At 45.0% G+C, this 20,206-nt stretch overlaps 3 protein-coding genes across 3 annotated transcripts in view; 2 read left to right on the plus strand and 1 right to left on the minus strand.

Moving 5' to 3' along the window:
* The first annotated feature begins 1,170 nt into the window (after positions 1 to 1,170).
* On the plus strand, positions 1,171 to 7,016 carry LOC109462897 (serine/arginine repetitive matrix protein 1-like). Its single transcript, XM_019759528.1, has 2 exons — positions 1,171 to 1,725; positions 4,780 to 7,016. The coding sequence occupies exons 1-2, from the start codon at positions 1,574 to 1,576 to the stop codon at positions 5,858 to 5,860; spliced, it is 1,233 nt and encodes a 410-aa protein (XP_019615087.1). The 5' UTR covers positions 1,171 to 1,573; the 3' UTR covers positions 5,861 to 7,016.
* Positions 7,017 to 12,083: 5,067 nt separating this feature from the next.
* Positions 12,084 to 14,886, plus strand: LOC109462634 (CMP-N-acetylneuraminate-poly-alpha-2,8-sialyltransferase-like). Its single transcript, XM_019759197.1, has 4 exons — positions 12,084 to 12,095; positions 12,709 to 13,172; positions 13,931 to 14,050; positions 14,694 to 14,886. Exons 1-4 carry the CDS (start codon positions 12,084 to 12,086, stop codon positions 14,884 to 14,886), a joined length of 789 nt encoding a protein of 262 aa, XP_019614756.1.
* Positions 14,887 to 18,037: 3,151 nt separating this feature from the next.
* The window catches only part of LOC109462893 (palmitoleoyl-protein carboxylesterase NOTUM-like), a 36,968-nt gene continuing 34,799 nt past the window's right edge, over positions 18,038 to 20,206 (minus strand). Inside the window, exons 13-14 of the mRNA XM_019759523.1 lie at positions 19,224 to 19,286; positions 18,038 to 18,282 (exon numbers count right to left, since the gene is read on the minus strand). Coding sequence (XP_019615082.1) covers positions 18,045 to 18,282; positions 19,224 to 19,286 — 301 coding nt within the window. The 3' untranslated portion in view covers positions 18,038 to 18,044. The remainder of the gene's footprint in view (positions 18,283 to 19,223; positions 19,287 to 20,206) is intronic.

Consider the following 20,206-nt stretch of genomic DNA (forward strand, 5'->3'; position numbering starts at 1 on the left):
TACGTATATATATACGTCTCATATACCATAGCAATATTAGAATATCAGAGGATTTCGAATGGTCAATCCTCGCTAAAATGTGAAGAAAACACCCATCACTATGAAGCTACAGAGTTGAATAAAATCTTACACAAACGTATTTTGTTTCGCAACGCACTTGATATATGGTACTTGAGTAATTGAGATTTATGACGACGTCCACCCTAAATACATGTTTTGCACGTCAACAACCGTCTGCATTCTCACGTCGCGTTATTTCCAGGGAACCGACATAAACTGGTGAGAACTAGTTCATGGCTGATCCCCAACGATGGGCAACGGGCCTGAGTTATTAAGTAAAATAAACTAATTTAGGCTTGCCACACGTTTTGCTATAATTATTCTTCTCAGCCATATACGATGACCTATCCTTGGTAGTAGTTTTATGATACAGATGCCTAAAGCTTGTTGAATAGAGCAGCAGTTTCCCTGTTTAAGAGGGTATAAACCGGCCCCACCCAGCTTGACAAACAGGTTATCCCGGGTCATGTTCATACCGGTTTGGGGCTATCCAGTTACAGCTGCCCCGTGTGTGACATGTTCGACACATGATGAATGTGGGAAGCGCTTGGCAACCTGCATCTCCAAAACAACAAACAGCTTTTCCCTCGGTATTTCAACCCTCTGCATTGCCGTGATGGTGCTTTGCCCATTTCGCTGTAAGCACGTGCCGCCCTTATAACCAAATACCTCCAAACTAGCATCTGTTTTCCGAGGGAGACCAAAAGAAGAGAAGCGTGGGGTGGATAGAGAATGCGAGTAAGCTTCAAGCAGAGGCGAATAGCCTGGATGCCAGACTCGTAGATTTAATGGCAGAGGTGTAACATTGGACTCTGCTGTTCCATTGTGGGGCCTACGCAAAAATACTGAGCGTTCCAGTATCATCTGTGTCTGATCTGGTCAAACTGTTTCTCAGGGTCTATAATAACTGAGGGGGTCTGTGGTAAAATTTTCTTGGGGGCATGTTGGCACTGGAGCCGAGGAGCTGGCCTGTGTAGGCCCTGGAGCCAAGGATCTAGCCTGTGTAGGTCCTGTAGCCCAGGAGCTGGCCTGTGTAGGACCTGGAGCCGAGGAGCTGGTCTATGTAGGCCCTGGAGCCGAGGAGCTGGCCTGTGTAGGCCCTGGAGCCGAGGAACTAGCCTGTGTAGGTCCTGGAGCCGAGGAGCTAGCCTATTACAAGTACGTAGCCTCTGGAAACAGCCCCCAAGCGTGAGGAGGCTACGTGTCATCTCGTCTCATGGCTCTCATTCAAGCGCACCCACAGGTATCCCAGGAATTGGGATAGTGTGACACACGCCCGATAGTCTTACTGGATGTCCGTCCTGAAATAACAGAACTCAGCGCATTGGGAGAGGCCGGAGCACCTCTAGTCCGTGTAGGCGGGCCAGTCGGGGGAGAGACGCGCTACAACGCTTGTGACGCAGGGAGAGTGAGAGAGCTCGATCGGGCTAGGAGCCTGGTGCCACACCGGGGAGAGTTTACCTGCACGTTACTGCCTGGACTAGACACTCCGGAAGGACCGGATGGGTTGAGAATGGCCGCTGTGCAACGACAGACGTCGCAGCAATGGGGGCATGTGGAGGAAGAGAGCGACAGGAGAGAGCACTACGAGAAGGAGTGGTGGAAGTGGAAGGGACAGACGAGAGCAGACGTAGCGCATCTACGGAAGGGTGATGCCGCCGCAAGGTGAGGGGGGATTCTTAGTGTTTGTTTACACTCAGTCCGGAGTTTGAAAACTTTGATGATGGATTGGTTTGGATCGACTTTCAGAAGAAAAATAAAGCGTTGTTGACAAGAATTCTAACATCGCGACTAATGAATCAACGCGCACAATAATGCACGAGATGACCACTACGCAAACATGTGCGGATTTGCTTGACTTAGGTGGTCTAAGTTTGATGCATTCTTAACATGAAGCCCCAGCAAAAAGTCATTGGTAATGTTTTCATAGAAGTAGCTTTGCTGCAGCATGTGAGAATGAAAATATGGCGTTTCATCGGCAATGGTGATCAAATAGAATAACTATTGCAGTTGGGACATTACTAAGTCCACATTTGAACTTGAAAAACTATAATCATTTCATAACAACACGTTAATAGCAGTAGATTTGCAGCAGTGTGCTCCTATTTGGTAGGCCCAAATTACCACAGGAAATGCAAATATTGGTTATAACCACATTCTGTAATATATCATAAACATATTAACTACAGTAATCAATGAACAGACTTTGCACTTGACCGAGCTTGTATATAACCCTCTGTTATAATGTACAGGTGCATCAAAGATCAATTAGCAAATAGTTTCTTTCATCTTGGATGAATCGTCGTCACTTTCGATTCACCAGAACCTCATCTTTCGTTTCATTTCATTTTAAATCCGAGAAAAGAAACTTGAACCACGTAGCAAAATAGTTTGTCTGCGTGGACTGCCCAAAGCTGTAGGAGCAGCGCCATTCTGGATTGTGAGACTGAAAATAGCCGATGGTACCACCGAGGATTGGGTGTCATCAAACCCGTGTGCTGCTGCGCGGAGCCTGCGGAGTTATGCAGCAAATTCAGCTCCTGGAGCGGCCCACTATCCGCAGAGGTGGTCTCTCCGTCCACTCTGTAACTCGCTTCGTCCCTAAAGACTGAAATTTGCCCCCCTCACACTCCTAGTTTGTAGTAATCACTCCAGTTTATGATATCCAGGCTAACGCACGGTGCTATCGTGACGGGTAAGAGGATGCTGTATCGGTTTGCTTTCACGGGAAATTCCCGAAGGTCCGTTGTAAAGTGGCGCGATCCCCAGGGGAGATATTTATGTTCGGCAAAACATTCAGGTCTCCTTATCGGGTCTCAGTTTGGCTGAACATATTACGACTTGGATGTAACAGGGTGGGACCGACATCGATACAGGGCATTACCGAGGTACTGTCGCATATTTAACCTCTCTTTGTAAAGTAGCAGGCAGATAGTCGTGGCAATCCCTACCATAAGTGGAGGATCGAGGTTGGAAGTTCAGACACCTCGGTCCGCTGGGAAGTTGTTTGCGGGGTACTTTTAAAATTTAAGTGTTTGTTTGTTCAAAACCTGCTGCGTCACCAGCGATTGGATCGCTATGCGGGTTCGTGAAAAAACGTTTAAACTCACTTTTACCTTCACCTCAACAGTCTGGTCTGCTAAAACTAAGCTTTGTTCATCAACATGACATATCCGGTATCGTACAAACGTTTAAGTGGTTATAGATGCAGCTGAATCTAGTCTGTGGGCATCTAAATACAGTCCGTCTCGTCAAGGCCATGCTCTGTTCAAAAGGTGCAACAATCAATTTAACATGAAATTCTAATCCTAGAAACCAAAGCAGAAATAAAAGCCACAGTTTCATTGCCGCTCCCTTATACGTGAAATCGTCAGCAGCATATAAGGGACATTGCAGGCTTAATTGGAGCCTTCCATGGTTTTTCCGTGTCGGTTGGGGTGATTGAGGATGTCTGTGGCAGCCCAGGTCAGGCTGGTGGACATGCAGAGGACAGCTGCTGCACCGGGCGTCACATCGAGACCTTTCAGGGATAGGAAATGGCCGTGGTTTCCTCTGTAGAATGTTACATCTGTAGGTGTGAAGAAGAAAGGGTAGAAATGGCATCATCCACCTGTTTCTATACACGCCACAGATTTAAACGCGTAGACATTGAATCGTTATCGTGAGGAAATGCATTAGTCGTAGTAAAAATGGGGGTGGATTCCTCTTTAGAACGTTACATCTGTAGGTGTGAAGAGGAAATAGTAGAAAGTCTGTTTAAAATCATCATCCACCTGTTTCCATACACGCCACAGATTCAAACGTGCATTTGTAGACATTGAATCATTATCGTGAGAAACTGGCGTGTATTTTAGTAAAACTAGAGGCTGACTTACACATCAGCTCATTCAGAAATCCATTTTATCTCTTAACATTACATGGTTCTGGCTTCCCTAACTTTCCAAAACAACTGTTGAGAGTAGCTGTACATGAACATGTACGTACTTACATGTCCTTACGTACAGTGTAGGGGCTGATAAAATGATACTGGCAATAGAGTAAGTTTTGAAAGATTGTTTGTGTATCCCTTCAACTCATTATAACATGACAAACCTGAACACACCGGTTTCATGCGGTCTTTAGAATTCCTCGTATTCATGTCGTGGATCAGTCGCATCGTGTATTGACGTTTGGCAGCGCATCGTAGTAACATGACAGTGCGATGCACAATGTGACTCATGCCAACATAAACACCATAAAATGTTTGTTTGCAACATGACTGGTGCAGTGCTTTGATCTTCACCACCCCTCCCGTCCTTGTTTTCGCTCTTACATCTTCAAAGTAATTATATCGTTTGTCTTATCAGGTCTTGCCCAGTATTGACCCTTGGCGCAAATTAAACTTTTGTTAATAGCTACGTCTAGCAAAATGTTTCTTCTCTAAACAAAGGCCTAACTATTTCTATGATATATTAGATGGGCAAGTCATAAATGCCCCTACTGTACTCAGTCACAGCGAGTACCACTCTGCGATAGTTCTAGGGAAGAATGAGTTTTGGCTAAATCCTTGGTTGATAACTTTCACTGGTACTTGAAGGCATGACTATTTCTTGTTGTTTTCTTAATTTTCTTGTGAAGTGATGCCACTTCTAGAATCGACTTACACTTGATGACAATGTCCATTTCCTTGAAAGTCTCATAAAGTAACACTTCTTGTCTTTCTCTTGTCTATTTTTGCAGCCAAGCGTCGCAAGGAGGGCCGGGAACTTGGCCCGGATTCAGGCAGAACATCCCGACTTTCGAGCAACTGCACAGCGTCGCCCCGCCCGTGGCCACCACCTCCACAGGCATACCCCCCGGCGGAGACCGACCCCCCTCCCCCACGCCCCCCTGGAGAGAGGGGAAGAAGTTCATCAGCAGGAGAACCGGCCCGACGATCATCAGCGTGTCCACGGAGGAGCTTCGCCACACCGTGCACACCAGAGCTCAAAGTAAGCTGCCGCCTCCGCAGAAGTACGAGCAGCCCGTCCAGAACCGGCCGTCTGCACCACCACCACAGCAGCAGCAAGCTCCACCTCCTCAGCCCGTGAAGGTAGCGAACACGCCAAGGATGGCGGAGGCTCCGACAAACACGCCCGCGGCTGCGCCTCAGGCTGCGCCCGCCCACCTGTCGGCCCAGGCCCGAGCCGACTACGAGGCGGCGGAAGTGGTAGGGCACGTCGACTTGTCCGGATACGCCAACGTCGTGTACGACCTGCACGTTGACAAAGGGAAGCTGGCCAGGACGGTGGACGCGGCTTCCAAGAGGGTCCGGAGCCGGGGCGCGTCTGCGAGCGGCTCCGCGTCGGCCACACGCGAGGGGTCGCCGGTCAGGGAGCTGGGGGCTGCCGGTGAGGCGGGGGCGCAGCAATCGTCAGCCGCTGCCGCTGCCTCCGCTGCCCCGTCACAGGCCCAGGCGAGCGCCGCGGCGGCCACACAGAAAACAACCAGCACTACCGTGCAACAACAACAAACGTCCGCGGTCTCAGCCCAGCAGCAGTCGGCCTCCGCCGCTGCCAGCGTCCTGGAGTCGTCTTCAGCAGCAGCTCCTGTGAGCAGCCAGGACGCGGCCGCGGGGGGCGGCCAGCCCTCATGGACGGTCCGGGGCTCGGCGCAGGGCGGCGGAGGGGCAGCCGGCGGCGGTGGGAGAAGGGTGTTCGTCGGCCGCCCGTCGGACTTCGTACCTGACCACCTCCGTCCCACCATCCGCGCCACACCCGGCCAGCGGTCAAGATACATAAAAACATACTCGTACGTCGCCAAACACCAGCTGATGGAATAACAACGAAAAAAAGCAGCAACAAAAACAACAAACAACAACAGAGTTTTTGTTTATGAAGCAAAAAGTGTGAGAAGAAGATGTGAGGTAGATTTCAGCCTCTCGCGACGACGTTTCTCTGGCTAGTTCCGGTGGCAATGGCAGCGAGTCATTGGAGGGAAAACGTGTAATGACCTGCCCTAGACGCTAGCTGTAGGAATTTTCAGGGTTCACCCAACACTGTGCTACTCGGCTTCTTCAACTGTATCTAACGCCATGAAGAAATAAAGACTAAGCTTTCTTTCCAACACTGGAATGAAGTAGGGACTTACCCCAAATTTCCGGCTGACTCCTTCAAACTTGTTCACGGAATGGACCCGTCTACTCTTGGAACGTGGCGTCGGAGACACGTGGCCGTAGTAGCGGGTCGTACGTGCCAGATAACCTGTGTCGCCCCCCGTCTCTGTTCAGGGTATGACCCGCTACTACGGTCACGTTTCTCTGTCATCTCCCAAACCGTAGGAATGAACAAGACGCTTGGCGGAGAAAGAAACCTTACAAGATTCACCGAGAAGTGCAGCCCAACTCCATCGCTATGTCCAACATCGATCTGGATGTGTCGCTGGTCGCTACATGCAGAACAAACGACGATAACTAAACGCAAGAAAAGCCAAAGGTGTAAAGTTTGAGTGGTAAAAACCCTTGCAGGTGTTAGATACAGGCGATGTGTTTCACATCGGCTTTATATCTGATCGATCTCCGTTAGCATGAAATGATGCTTTGGCAAAACAGCTGTCGTGGGGTGTAAACAAAAACTGTGACTTGAAACCTGAGACGATAGCATGTCGCATTGTCTATATAAATGTAGCAAGGGCAGACGCTGCTTTGATACATTACACTGGATACTTTACGGTGCCAAGCGTTGTCCTGCGTGTACCTTACTTGATATGTATCAGAGAGCTAACGTTTATGTCATGCGAAGTTTGATTATTAAAGAATCTATTGGAGACTGCGAGTGTGAGAACTCCAAGCGACGATTACTGATTGGACTATGGTGTGTTGGTATGTGGGAGCATGGGTCGTCTTCTGCCTGCTTCACTGACCGCAGAGGCATTCTAGGAACGCTCCAGTCTGAACCAGAACTCAACACTGGGACACGGAATAAAGCATGATGACTTTGTTGGTGCATTCTGAAGGACTATAATATAAAAGTGTGAATCTATTAATTTTAAGGTCCTAAATAATAATGTCCAATCTAGCAAAGCAGTAATTAGTGATGGGTGCATGAGGAAAGTGTCCTATAGAACTGCGTATGAGAACTTGTTTGAAGCATTCACCTATGTGCAACACTTTCCACTGGAATGCATCACAAAGTAGAATGAACAGATAAAAACAGACGTGTACATACTGATAGCATCATTTATAGTGATTGCTTTAGTCCAATACATAGGCTTTCTGTGGGGTCAAATTTAAAGGGATCCCCAAAAGTACACTGTCGACCGCTTAATGTTAGTATGAAGAGTTTCGGAAAGTGTCTTCTTTAAGTGTACGTGTAAATATAAGACGTTGTCGTCTTTAAGGAATGACATAATGACGTGATCTCGCACTGCCAAGACTTCTCGCTTTCTCGCATTCAGACGACGGTGCAGGCAGATGATTTTGATGATACTATATCTATATTATGTAACGTTACAATGGAAATCTTTTTTCTGGCGAATATAATTTGTTGGTTACTTTTTTCTCTTCTATCCTTCTAAGTATCGGACAACATTACAAGCAATTGGTAAACGCTGTATGTTGATCATGGATAAAACCACATTGGACTGGCTAACCCCAAAAGAGACAACCTTTGATATATATTATTTAGACTAAGATTTAAGGCAATAATTTTTATAAGTGATTCGATATATTAATTGCCAGCGGTATGAGTAAGTGCTGTTTTCCCATAGCAGGATGTCTGTGCCAATTTACGAAGAAATGCTTTGAGTAATGACAGAAAAAACTTCTCAACGGCCAACGCAATGCCCAGAAAATCTGCATCTATCCAAGAACTTTGATCACCAAAATCTTTGCAACGGGCTGCTTGTAGATTTTACGTGTGAAACTTTGCGTACCGGATAGAGTGATGGAGAATGTTAAGGGGGAGTTATCCTCTTTTTATTTTAGCTATCACTTGCAGGGCGTTACGGCCGCTGAACCATATATAGATCGCGGTATGTTCGCAAACCTATTTTGGGTGGGCGGGCGGTTATAGAATTGAAAACACGTATTAGTAACTCATTAACAATGGAGCGTGGTTTAGTCGCGCAGCTTCAGAATAAACCAGGTTTAACCTTCATGAGTAAATGTTGAGAAAGGCCGTGAGTTGTTATGACGAGGTTTTCTTCTGGATGTACCAGTGTTTATGTTCAAAAACAAATCAAACTCTACTACTGGCTTACGCATTAGTAACTCATTAACAAGAGATGGAGCGAGTTTTAGCAGTTCAGCTTCAGAATAAACCAGGTTTAACCTTCATGAGTAAATGTTGAGAAAGGCCGTGAGTTGTTATGGCGAGGTTTTCTTCTGGATGTACCAGTGTTTTTGTTCAAGTGCAAATATAACTCTACAACTTAGATAAACAACGGAGATAACTTCAGGACGTTTTGAGTGACATCCCTCACTCTTCTTCAGTATACATGTATAATAGTGACACAAGTCTTTGTCATGTTCCACTGTTTTTTCTAGTTCCTTCCCTTGTGACTAGTGTCGACTTGTGCTCTCAGTTCACTTAGTGAAGAGGAGTGAAGAAGAGTGGCGGATGTCACTCGAAACGTCTGGAAGTTATCTCCGTTATTTATCCAGTAGCAGAGTTTGATTTGATTTTAATTATTGTCTTACCTGGATGTCTAACCTTCATCAACGTATTAGTGTTAATGTGTGTGGATGGAGCCTGGTGATCGGTGACATTCGTGGTACCGCCAGAGCAACGGACAATGTAAGAAAGTTAATATCAGTAGTCTCCACCAGACTCCTTTGCAGAAATCGGTCTAAAAGAATGTAGCTGGCTAGGGGAGTTGGCCGGCCATAGAGGGTCCAGTTTGCATGCAACATTCTTTTAGGCCGATTTCTATTATTCATTCAGCCTGCAAATGAGTCTGATGGAGATTAGATATCAGCACGTCTGCGCGAAAGCTGTAATGTATTGTGCATAGCACTTCCGCAGAACGTCTGGTTTAAGGCCGTATTCAAATGTTGTGTTGGAAAATATATTGTCTGCAACAGGCACAATTCTGTTGCAACGTTGACCAAACATCCAAGGAAATTCGGGAACAATCAGGTTTACGGTCAGATGCAGTACGTTCTGCCGACGCGCTAGTGTTTATGATGTATGATCTTAGTGGGAATTGCTTAATTCTTAAGAGTATTGTCTCTCACATTCGAACAGTGCTGGGAAGGTACTTTTTTTAAAGAATGTGAGATCCTGAATGAATGATGAAGAGGTCGATTACTAACATGTAAAAAAACAAGAGGAAGGGACATATGTATACTTTTACTCCCAGACATACTTACATTCTCTGACATTAATCATATATGATTAATGTCAACCAGCAACCTGCTCAAGCCAGCCCAAGGGCGTACCCGAGGGAGCCACCAGTATAAATATCAACCTATACATGCACGAACAGACGCTTACAAATATTCCTTCTTCCCTCGCACAATCCCCCAATGGAACGCCTTGCCTGGCCCGGTAGTTATGGCTCCCACCGTTGAGTCCTTCCGGGCTAGGCTGGAGGCCTGCCCGCCTTAGACCAAGGCCTCCCCCCCCTAAAGTGCCCCATCAGGGGCTATATGGGGGTGTAGCCGGGGCTCACATCATCTTTGAGCCCCGGCAAAGATGATGAAGATGAAGATATATGAAACAGAGCAAGGGTAATGAAATGAAAAAAACACACACTTTGTTGCCAAACGCAAAAAAAATGCCAGCTATTTTAAGCTGCTGATCAGCTACGGACTGTACTCCGTACGCCGCCCTGCAGATTAAGGGGGTACTGCATTCATATTGATATAAAATAGACTCGCCTCCCCCTGCAGGGCACAGCACAGTAATAGGGCTTTCCTATGTTAATATATGGGAATTATGTCAAAACAACGTGGTCAACATTCATATACCTGAGTTTTAGACCTTGAAGAACATACATTGGCAGGGTAGGCCAACCTCTCAAGTCTCCATTCCCAAAAAATGACAAAATCCTACGCACCTAAACCATGCGAGAATTCTACCCAAACATTGAGAAGTGACCCCTGACCTCTCTGGACAGCTGATGACCGCATGTAAACCTATATCTTCTTCAGCCAGCCAGACAACACAAACATGGCTGCAAGTCTGTTTTTTCACCAAAATGAAAATACTACAACCCTTACCTATAACATCCAAGTCCAAAACAACAACATTTCCCTAGAAAAAGACTTCTTTACACTCTACATTACATTGCCATCTCTATATACTAGAACTGGGCCCTCTGCGCCTGCGCTATAACTGACCTTTGCCCTCCATTTGGAATGAAATCATTTGCACATTTGAAATTTGAGGTGCTTTGTCTGACTAACAAGTTCTTATCAAGAGAAAGGCAATAAGTTTAAAATACACACTGTGTAAATCCTATATATATAGAAGAAGAACTTTATTGCACGACAATTGCACATTGTACAATGTATGGCAAACTACATAAAGAGAGTAATAAACAATAAAATAAATGTGTTGAATAAGACCTAATGTCGAATAAAACTTAACATATCTATATCACAATTATTCAAATAATAAGGGATAGCACAAGTCTTTGATAAAGTGTTACAAAGTGGGCTAATCACAAGTTTCGGTATTTTTTCTAATAACAACGCATTCCTTTACATATCTACCTATGTAAAGATATAGTCACTGTATATATTCCGAAATGTGCCTCAGCGCGTACCGGCTGCCTTATGACGTACAAACAGTTCCGTCACGCATGAGAGTACAGGTACTGTGTGTTTGTAGTCTCAAGGATGACCAGCGCCGGAGGCCAAACAAAATAATCATCCTCTGACACGGTCTGACCAGTAGATCACGAGAACGCCACATACATATTATTAGGTAGCCAGGAGTCCATCCGTGAACGCTTTGTCTCCGCTCCGTTCCTCCGCTCTGCCTTCACATGTATAGGTGCAAGGTATACAACCTACCTGGACTTCGCGAACTTGTACAGCCATTTCCGTACCACACGTACAGCAGACATGGTCACACCTTGCGGGTTGACAAACATGGCGTCTGGACAGGTCACACGGACAGCGCGACACCACGACATGTCGTCCGCAGGTAACAAGGACCTGGGAAGGCGGATTAAATTGTCAGTCGTCAGCCTGGCTGTCTTCGCGACGCTTCTAGTTCTTCAACAGGCGCTACTGAGGTCAGTTTTTGTCTGTTGTAGACGTCCTTGGTCACTACAACTCTCCAAGCAATAGCTCATAGGCTTTGGTTTATTTATGTTTACCGTTTTTGTTCTGTTTCCTCTTGCGTTCCAACCACAAAAGGTCAATGACAACAACCAGACGGCTGTTACCATGGTAACTGGTGTTGGGTTGCGTCATGTTGCAGTTTTATAGGAGGGATTTAGACTCCTGTCTGACCATATATATATGAATGTGTTTGAGTAAGAATTAACAGAGCAGGCCATATGCGAAGGTAAACATTATAGCCTGGGTGCCACCCCATTTGTAACGGCTACCCCGTAGCAAGTCAGATATTCTAGGTATATACCTAAGTATATCTCACCAAGTTTTTTTTAATGTTTTGCCAGTGAACAGATATCAGATCTTGTCCCTCAGCAGCGGTTGACTAAAAACAGTACTGCGCAATCTGGTCTGACGTCATCAGCTGCCAAGGACCAACTGAGGTCAGTGGACTGTTGGGGGGGGGGGGCTAAATCGCTACGATGTCCTAGTTGCCGGTTTCTATTAAAAAAACGACTCCCCCTGTATCAAAATCTAAAGCTGCTTGTGACAATTCAGCCGTCCCAATATCGACTAGACATAACCGCCCTTCGGCCTTGGGGTAATTACTGTAGATAAGTAGACATTCTAAACAATTAGATAAAGGAGGAGTAAAAAATGTGCCCAGTTCTCATATAATCAGTGTTCAACACATTTATGTTACACAGAATGCTCTAAACCTCTGCGAGAGTGATATCTTTTAGCCCCATAGCTTGCCAGCTTGTAGCGTGGTGACCATATGTATACCACCGTAGGCTTTCCGGTATCTCTACGGTGCTGGGAGTGTTGCCCGCCCGCCCTGGCCCGTTAAGTCATGCCGGGGAATTTTTTAACGATGTTGCGTTCAATTAGCTCGCTTTACAGTACGGCAGTTATTGGAAAGGGGGTTGGAAAGATAGATTGTAAGTAAAAAGGCTTATATGTAACGTTGTATATATACATGTGTGTATATGTACATGTACATATACACACACACACACACACACACACACACACACACATACACACACACACACACACATATATATATACTCACATATATAAACACACATATATACTAGTATATACACACACATATATATACACACATATATAAACACTCATATATACTAGTATATACACACACATATATATACACACATATATATATACACATATATATATCTTTTATACAGCTCTTAATTTCGCCCTTCCAACTGGCTGGCTAAACTGCCCTAGTACATTATTCTCCCTATTGGTTACTTGTACTGTTTTTTTTAGCCCGCGTTGTTGGTAAGATTTCTTCACCGTCTTACAGAATTGCTACGGCGAGGCTTCATCCTGCAAAACTTTTTAAAATCCGGTTCAAGTGGGAAAATTCTCAGCCGGCTGCTTCGATATGCCAAACCGAGAAAAAGAAGAAGAAGAGGAAATGCAAAAATCGGCTGAAGCGTCAGTCGGCACCTAACCTCGGTCCGTACAGCACATGCGCAGTCGTCGGGAACGGCGGCATCCTATTGGACAGTCACTGCGGTGACGACATCGACGCGAAGGATTACGTCATCCGCGCGAACCTTCCCGCCCTGGAGGGGTTTGAGACAGACGTCGGGCGGAGAACTAACATGACATTCGTCAACACGAACGTGGTCAAGAGACTGGATATCGCTTCTAACTTGCAAGACAGGACTCGCGACCCGTATCCGACTCGCTTGCGACACTTTAACAACACCGTGATTGTCGGGAACAGAGAGTCGAAACTTGTGTTACAAGCGGCTGCACGGACGAACGGACTTACGCTCTACTTTTGGACCTGCAAGCACGACCTTAGAAAAAACAAAATCATCAATCCGTAAGTACACCATGCTTCTTTTAAAAACTTGTTTGGGATCTCTTTCCTGTCGAAAACAAGCCAATATTGCCACAGCCACATTAGTAATTGCAGACTTATTCTAATAGTCTAGTAGCCTGAATGCCGTTATTTGTTCCAAGACCCAGGCGAATGGTTTAAAATGCTATGCTATTCATCAATCAGTGCCTGTTTTGAAACTAGATAGAAACTTTTGCAGGTCTTCTGGCCTCCCCCCCTCCTAACAGGGTAGGGGTAAGTCGGATTTAAGCAGCTCCCAACCCTCATTACGATTCATACAGTTTGGGGGTACGTGTTTGCTACTTTTTGGCGACGTCTCAGGGAGGAGCCTAATGGCACAGTATTGTGACTGTGTAGTTTGCAAGAATTCTAGGAATGGTACAGGCATTTTGTCCACAGGAATGGAATGTCCACGGGCATTTCCCTGACCCATATCTATGCCCACATTCCTGGAAACCCTTGGGAAGACCCAGAAGACCTGTCTACCAAGGATGGCCCTACTTTCTGTGACCCCGGGGCTCGTTCACTATACACTCGGGGGAGGAGTGCGCTCACTATATCTGTCTTGCTCAAAATCATGAAATGATGGCAGTGCCATGCAAACAATAACCCTAACAGCAACCACCGTCGCCATGGCAATGTATGTTTTCATTGCCAGTCTTTTTAAAACAGTCATTGATTGATGAATATCTTACTAACTGTTAATCTATATGTGATCTGTTCTCTGATTTGCACCTCAGGATCGCGTCCCGGGTGGCTGGTTGGCGGTTCCACAGTCGGCCCTCCTCCGGCCTGACGACCGTCCTCATCACCAGTACCTTCTGCAGTCACCTGTCTCTGTACGGCTTCTACCCTTACAGGTCCGGTCGCGAATACATGAAATATTAAGTGTCCAAAATGCTCCCTTACTTCCCCACCATTCCTTGTCCGGTCGCGGGTTGGGAATATCTATTTATCTATTTATTTTATTTATTTACTAGACTTTCCAATGCAACAGCAAGTAGCATGGCCATGGAGGAGAGACAAAACAGGTGCATAATTGCACCTCTGCCAGTTGTCTCTCTACATGCAAAATACATACTAAAACAGTAATGATACAAAAATAGACAATTCAACTGACAACGTACTATAACATATTAAGATATATAACAATAAATGTATACATGAAATACAGAAATACATGAAATATTAAGCCGTGATAGAATTGCTTTTAAACGTTAAAGAAAATGATTTGTTTTATATTATAAATGAATATTATTTTTGAATATTTTAAAGGAACCTGCAATTCAGACAATAGGATGTGAGAGAGCTTCTTATTCTGAATAAACCATTCATTCATTCATTCATTTATTCGTTCATTCGTTCATTCATTCATTCATTTCATTCATTCATTCATTCATTTCATTCATTCATTCATTCGTTCATTCATTCATCCATCCATCCATCCATCCATTCATTCATTCATTCATTCATTCATTCATTCATTCATTCATTCATTCACAGCAGGGACGCCGACAACAAGCCCATCCCGTACCACTACTTCCCCGACGATGGTGTTGACGAGGCGATCGTCAACAGGAAAAAGCACCACCTACCGACGGAGTACCGACTGTACAGGGAGCTCCACACACGTGGGGTTTTAACGTTACAGGAAGGAAAGTGCGAGAGGCAGGAAAATAGTTCTTTATCAAGTTAGATAAGATAAAAAAATCAGGCTTCCAAACCCAAAACAAACAGTAAAAAGAGAACATCGGAGTACCGTCTGTACAGGGAGCTCCACACACGTGGGGTTTTAACGTTACAGGAAGGAAAGTGCGAGAGGCAGGAAAATAGCTCTTTATCAAGTTAGATAAGATAAAAAATCAGGCTTCCAAAACCCCAAAAGAACAGTAAAAAGAGAACATTGGAGTACCGTCTGTACAGGGAGCTCCATAGAAGAGGGGTTTTAACGTTACAGGAAGGAAAGTGCGAGAGGCAGGAAAATAGCTCTTTATCAAGTTAGATAAGATAAAAAATCAGGCTTCCAAAACCCAAAAATAACAGCAAAAAGAGAACATTGGAGTTACCGTCTGTACAGGGAGCTCCACAGAAGAGGGGTTTTAACGCCAAAAAACAGTTACTCAGGGGTTTTAACGTTACAGGAAGGAAAGTGCGAGAGGCAGGAAAATAGAAACAGTTCTGTATCAACTTAGATAAGGTAAAAAGTCAGGCTTCCAAAACCCAAAAAGAACAGTAAAAAGAGAACATTGGAGTACCGTCTGTACAGGGAGCTCCACACACGTGGGGTTTTAACGTTACAGGAAGGAAAGTGCGAGAGGCAGGAAAATAGCTTTTTATCAACTTAGACAAGATAAAAAAATCAGTCTTCCAAACCCAAAACAAACAGATAAAAAGAGAACATTGGAGTTACCGTCTGTACAGGGAGCTCCACAGAAGAGCGGTTTTAACGTTACAGGAAGGAAGGTGCGAGAGGCAGGAAAATAGAAACACTTCTTTATCAACGTAGATAAGATTTTTTAAAAATCAGTTACGTAACGGGAGGGGTCCTAATTCCGACCTATGTTCCATGCAAATGCACAAACCTTTGGTAATAGTTAATCTGACCAAAAGCCCGAGCAACATGAGCTATAATATTGACGGATAAAGATCACAACGATTAGAGCTGCACATTTGTGTATTTCACTTCAGTGTAGCGCCTTGCAACCAAGCGTTCACGAAACTTACGGCAAGTTTTTGGTCATTTTGATGAAGGCTAGAGAGTATAGTAGAATGTGAGTGTAAAAAAACGAGGGCGTCCGTTCTACCAGGGTTCTACCTTCCACACGCACACACACACATATATATGTATATATATAGAGAGAGAAAGAGAGAGAGATGAGAGATATATATATAGCTATATATATGTATATATGTAGTGATTTTACTTTTTTTTTGTCAGGCAACGGAAAAGGGAATTGCTTTTACGTACTACGTCAGTGTTGTGATATCTTTTGAGTATTTTCGAAACACAAACATCAAGTTTGTGATAGATTATTTGTTGGTTTGTCAATAATCAATTATTGATATAAAGGATAATCAATAATGCAAATATTCTATTGGCGGTAAAAAAAACATCACACCAAACATGAGTTTTTCCAACATATTTACTATTTTGTCAGCTTTGTACAATATTCATACTATTCTGCTTTATTCTGACAGTTTCTTGTTATTTTGCATCATAAACCTCTTGTCTTATGTAATTCTATCTGATATTCCATATATCCAACAAAACGTACTTTAAAAGTGGATGGAATAATGTCTAAAAATAAAATTATCATTACAAGATAAACAAAGACATTTGATAAATTGTCTTACTAAATATATCAGCACCGTATATTTGCGGCAACTTGTTTTCAGTTGAAGTTACACCATTCTAGTCAAATATCACTCTAGTCTTCAATACAGACTGGCGAATATTCTAGTCAAAATCACATTGAGGTATCTTTTAGGTAATTATCATGTAATAGACACGTAAAACCATACACCTAATATGGAAGCCTCATTTACATATCGTCATAGCAACCCCCCACCTCTCCACCAATCAGGGCTAGCCATACAACAGCCCCTCTGTCCTACCCAAACCTTTTTTATTACATACATGTATACATGCTGTCCAAATATTACATTCAGGCATACTGGCCTTGCGTAGCCGCTACCTTACCTTTGTTTTGTTTTTTTCTTTACTAAAAATTCCTGCCGTTTTGTTCAATTCACGGCATAGAATCTTGTCTCTTTGTATCGACACGCTATCCACAAAATAAGTACACAAATTACAATATCGAAAATTTACAACCTGTATGTCTAATATGCTCTAGATACATAATTTCAGTTGATTGTCGCTCACCAAGCCTAGATTTGATTTTTCAGACATCAACAAATCGTTAACTTGGCTCGTGCATTGCTCTATACTTATATATATCATACATACACATACCACTTATGTTGTACATAGTAGATCTCTTTTAGTTACACCTACTACACAAATCAACATGACAGCCTAGGAACAAAGGCCAGCTAGCCAGAAGTCAACATTTTCACGATTCATTTTCCATATAAGTACAATAATATACAATTTTCTAAACTCCCACCCCTTAGTTAAACACCAAGACTTTTTCAGCGAATGACCACGGATCTAGAAAAGATATGGTTGGTCACGGGTAAAAGTTTGACGAGGTATTAGAACGGACCACAGGAAGAATAGCTACTGCCCTGTACATGTATGCTAAATGTGGATCCCGAATGTGGGTAGACCTAGAACTACCCTCCGCAGAAAATCCTAAACGATGGGAAAAAACTGGGGGTTTGATACACTAGAAGACATGTCTGCTGCGGCCCAAAACAGAAGTACCTGGAGAAGTTCTGTCAGAACTACTCGTCGACCGATACAACAGTAGTTGCGGGAGGATCTAAGGTAAGGGTCTTTTGCACCAGAGAATCTGCTTGGACATTGTTCGAAGTCTAACTGATCTAACATGCATGCGAACTAACTCGTCCGGATCCATGCCCATCTGTTCGGCAATAGCGTTCATGTCTATACCCACAAGCTCCATCAAGTTTTTCTGAATTCTACTCTCCAGTTAGCCTCTGCCTGGCTTCGGGAGGCGGCTGGAAAGAGTAGAAATTGGCCAGATAGAGAGAGAGATAACACGCCGGGTGCGGCAAAAGGTACTCTCCAGCAGACCAACTCCCCCGGCATGTTATCTGTCTATTTAGCCAATTTCTACTCTTTCTAGCCGCCTCCCGAAGCCTGGTAGAGTCTTTCTACTATTCAGCCCCCCTGAGGAAGGCCTTACAATAAACATTGGATCTGGAAGTCTAACTGGTCAGCATGCGAACTAACTCGTCCGGATCCATGCCCATCTGTTCGGCGATGGCGTTCATGTCTATCCCGACAAGTTCCATCATCAGCGGGATGAAGTCCATCTCCTCCCCGGTGAACGGGTTGTGGAGTTTGGGGCAGGTGGGGTTACAGTGCGGCCAGGGGCAGCTGTCCACCAGTTGGGAGTCACACGTGGGAGGGTCCTGCGGCTCCGCACGGCCCCACAGGAGACTCCTCTGTTTCCTGTTTCTCCTGTTCCGTCTATTCCTGCGGCGACCTCTCCTCCCTTCCCGTCTGTTGGTCCTGAAAAAGGGAAAAAGGAAAGCGTGATTCCAATCAAGTTTTAGCTAAGTGAAAAGCTACTCTTCCACTGGTGGTGACAGAGAAGACTAGCCTAGGTGCCATTCTGTAGTTTCTGCCAGCTCCTTAATGTTGCTGGGCTCCGTGGTAGTCAGCGACATTAGGGAGCGGGCGGAAACTACGGAGGATGTCACTAGGCTAAGTAGGGGATTTACAGGGTCATTGTACCGGGAAAAATTTCCCTAGCTCTTTTCGTACCCGCGCATGGTTCTGGATAAAGCACGGATCTGGATATCCATGGACTATCCAGAACCGTGCCTGAGCATGGTTCTGGATCATAAAGCACAGTTCCTGAAGCAACAGTCACCAACAACTTATTGTTCCTGCCCTTAGTGCTGATCCGCCTTCAAACAGAGCAAAGTGATGGGGAAATTGTCACCATAACAAGTGATGAGCAACGAGAGAGCAATAGTATCCTTTCTTTGTAATCATTCAGTCACTGGATGGGAAACCGGACTTGCGCTTTTGAATACCCTTAATTCAACATTGTACATATTTTGAAGTGTATGTTTATTTTCTTTATTGTATGTATTTGTTTAGTGGTGGTGTCAAAATAAGTTCCCAACTTGAGTGCGCCACTACTACGTCCTGTATTTTGTTCGTGTGTATGATCAATAAAAAAAGAGACACACCTCTCCACGGGGTCGCCGCTGCCAAGGTCCTTGCCTTCCCTCCGCCGGTCCTTTCCCCGCTCCCCGCCGGCGTAGCTGCTGGGGTCGTCCGCCATGGGTCCCGCCTCCTCCCGGTGCTTGCTGCGGTGTCGGCCGTGGCGGAGCGGCCGGTCGGACGGGCTGCTGGCTGCCGCTGCGGTGGACTGTTCCCAGCAGTGCAGGGCGCTCGGCAGGGAGACGCCCTTCATCCGGACTGTCATCCAGTCGCTGGGGTACAGAAACATGCAAGTGAAAAATCATTTCAGACACCTTCTGATCTTCATCAGCACTTTATGATTATAGTGGATAATTAATAATTGCCCAAAGGTACACTTACCTGCCGGGTAATTGTGGTTGTCCCTTACAGGTCCACGAGTGCTATCACTGGCCAAATACCTGATTAATGTGCAGTTTTCCTTAATATGCATATACTACGCCAAGAGTCAAAGTTCAAAGGTTACCCCTATCCCATAATGCCCTAGTCCTCATTCTTTTTCTTTGGCGCAGCAGGAGGTGCTGGACGCCAATAGGGCAGGGAAGTAGTGTAGTACTACTAAGGGAAGGGAAGGCCAGTGATAGCACTCGTGGACCTGTAAGGGACAACCACAATTACCCGGCAGGTAAGTGTACCTTTGGGCAATTATTAATTGTCCCTCACAGCTCCCCTTCGTGCTATCACTGGCCAAATACCTGATTAATGTGCAGATTTTGAAGCCACGTCCAGCACCGCTCTCCCGAAGTCACTCTCTTCGAGGTCCCTCTTGTAGAAGGTTGCAAAGGTGGACTCGCTGGACCAGTCCGCTGCCCGTAGAATTTCTGTAGTAGAGAGGCCACTTCTCTCTGCTGCTGAAGATGCCGCACCTCTGGTTGAGTGGGCACTGTACTGGGCAGTATCGATGCCTGCTAGGCTCATCACGCTTTTGATCCAGCGTGCGATGGAACTTGTTCCCACTGCTTTATGTGGCTTTTTGAAAGACACAAATAAGTATTTTTCATCCCTCCTTAGAGGCTTGGTCCTGGCCAAGTACTTTTCGACATAAGTCTTAGGACACAGTTTTTTGTCCTGAGGGAAGGAAGGCAGAAAAACCTTCTTAGTAAGGTTTGTTGGCCTTGAAGTCTTTGTCAGTTCTGACAGTACGAACAATACT

This window comes from Branchiostoma belcheri, unplaced genomic scaffold (assembly GCF_001625305.1).
Source record: "Branchiostoma belcheri isolate BF01 breed outbred unplaced genomic scaffold, Haploidv18h27 scaffold12, whole genome shotgun sequence".
Taxonomy (NCBI): Eukaryota; Metazoa; Chordata; class Leptocardii; order Amphioxiformes; family Branchiostomatidae; genus Branchiostoma; species Branchiostoma belcheri.

Bases quoted from the DNA above. Each gene is read 5' to 3' on its own strand.
- LOC109462897 (XM_019759528.1), top strand. From the start codon at position 1,574: ATGGCCGCTGTGCAACGACAGACGTCGCAGCAATGGGGGCATGTGGAG. The intron at 1,726-4,779 runs GTGAGGGGGGAT...CTATTTTTGCAG, and splicing joins AAGGGTGATGCCGCCGCAAG to CCAAGCGTCGCAAGGAGGGC.
- LOC109462634 (XM_019759197.1), top strand. The intron at 13,173-13,930 runs GTAAGTACACCA...TTTGCACCTCAG, and splicing joins AAAAACAAAATCATCAATCC to GATCGCGTCCCGGGTGGCTG. The intron at 14,051-14,693 runs GTCCGGTCGCGA...ATTCATTCACAG, and splicing joins TACGGCTTCTACCCTTACAG to CAGGGACGCCGACAACAAGC.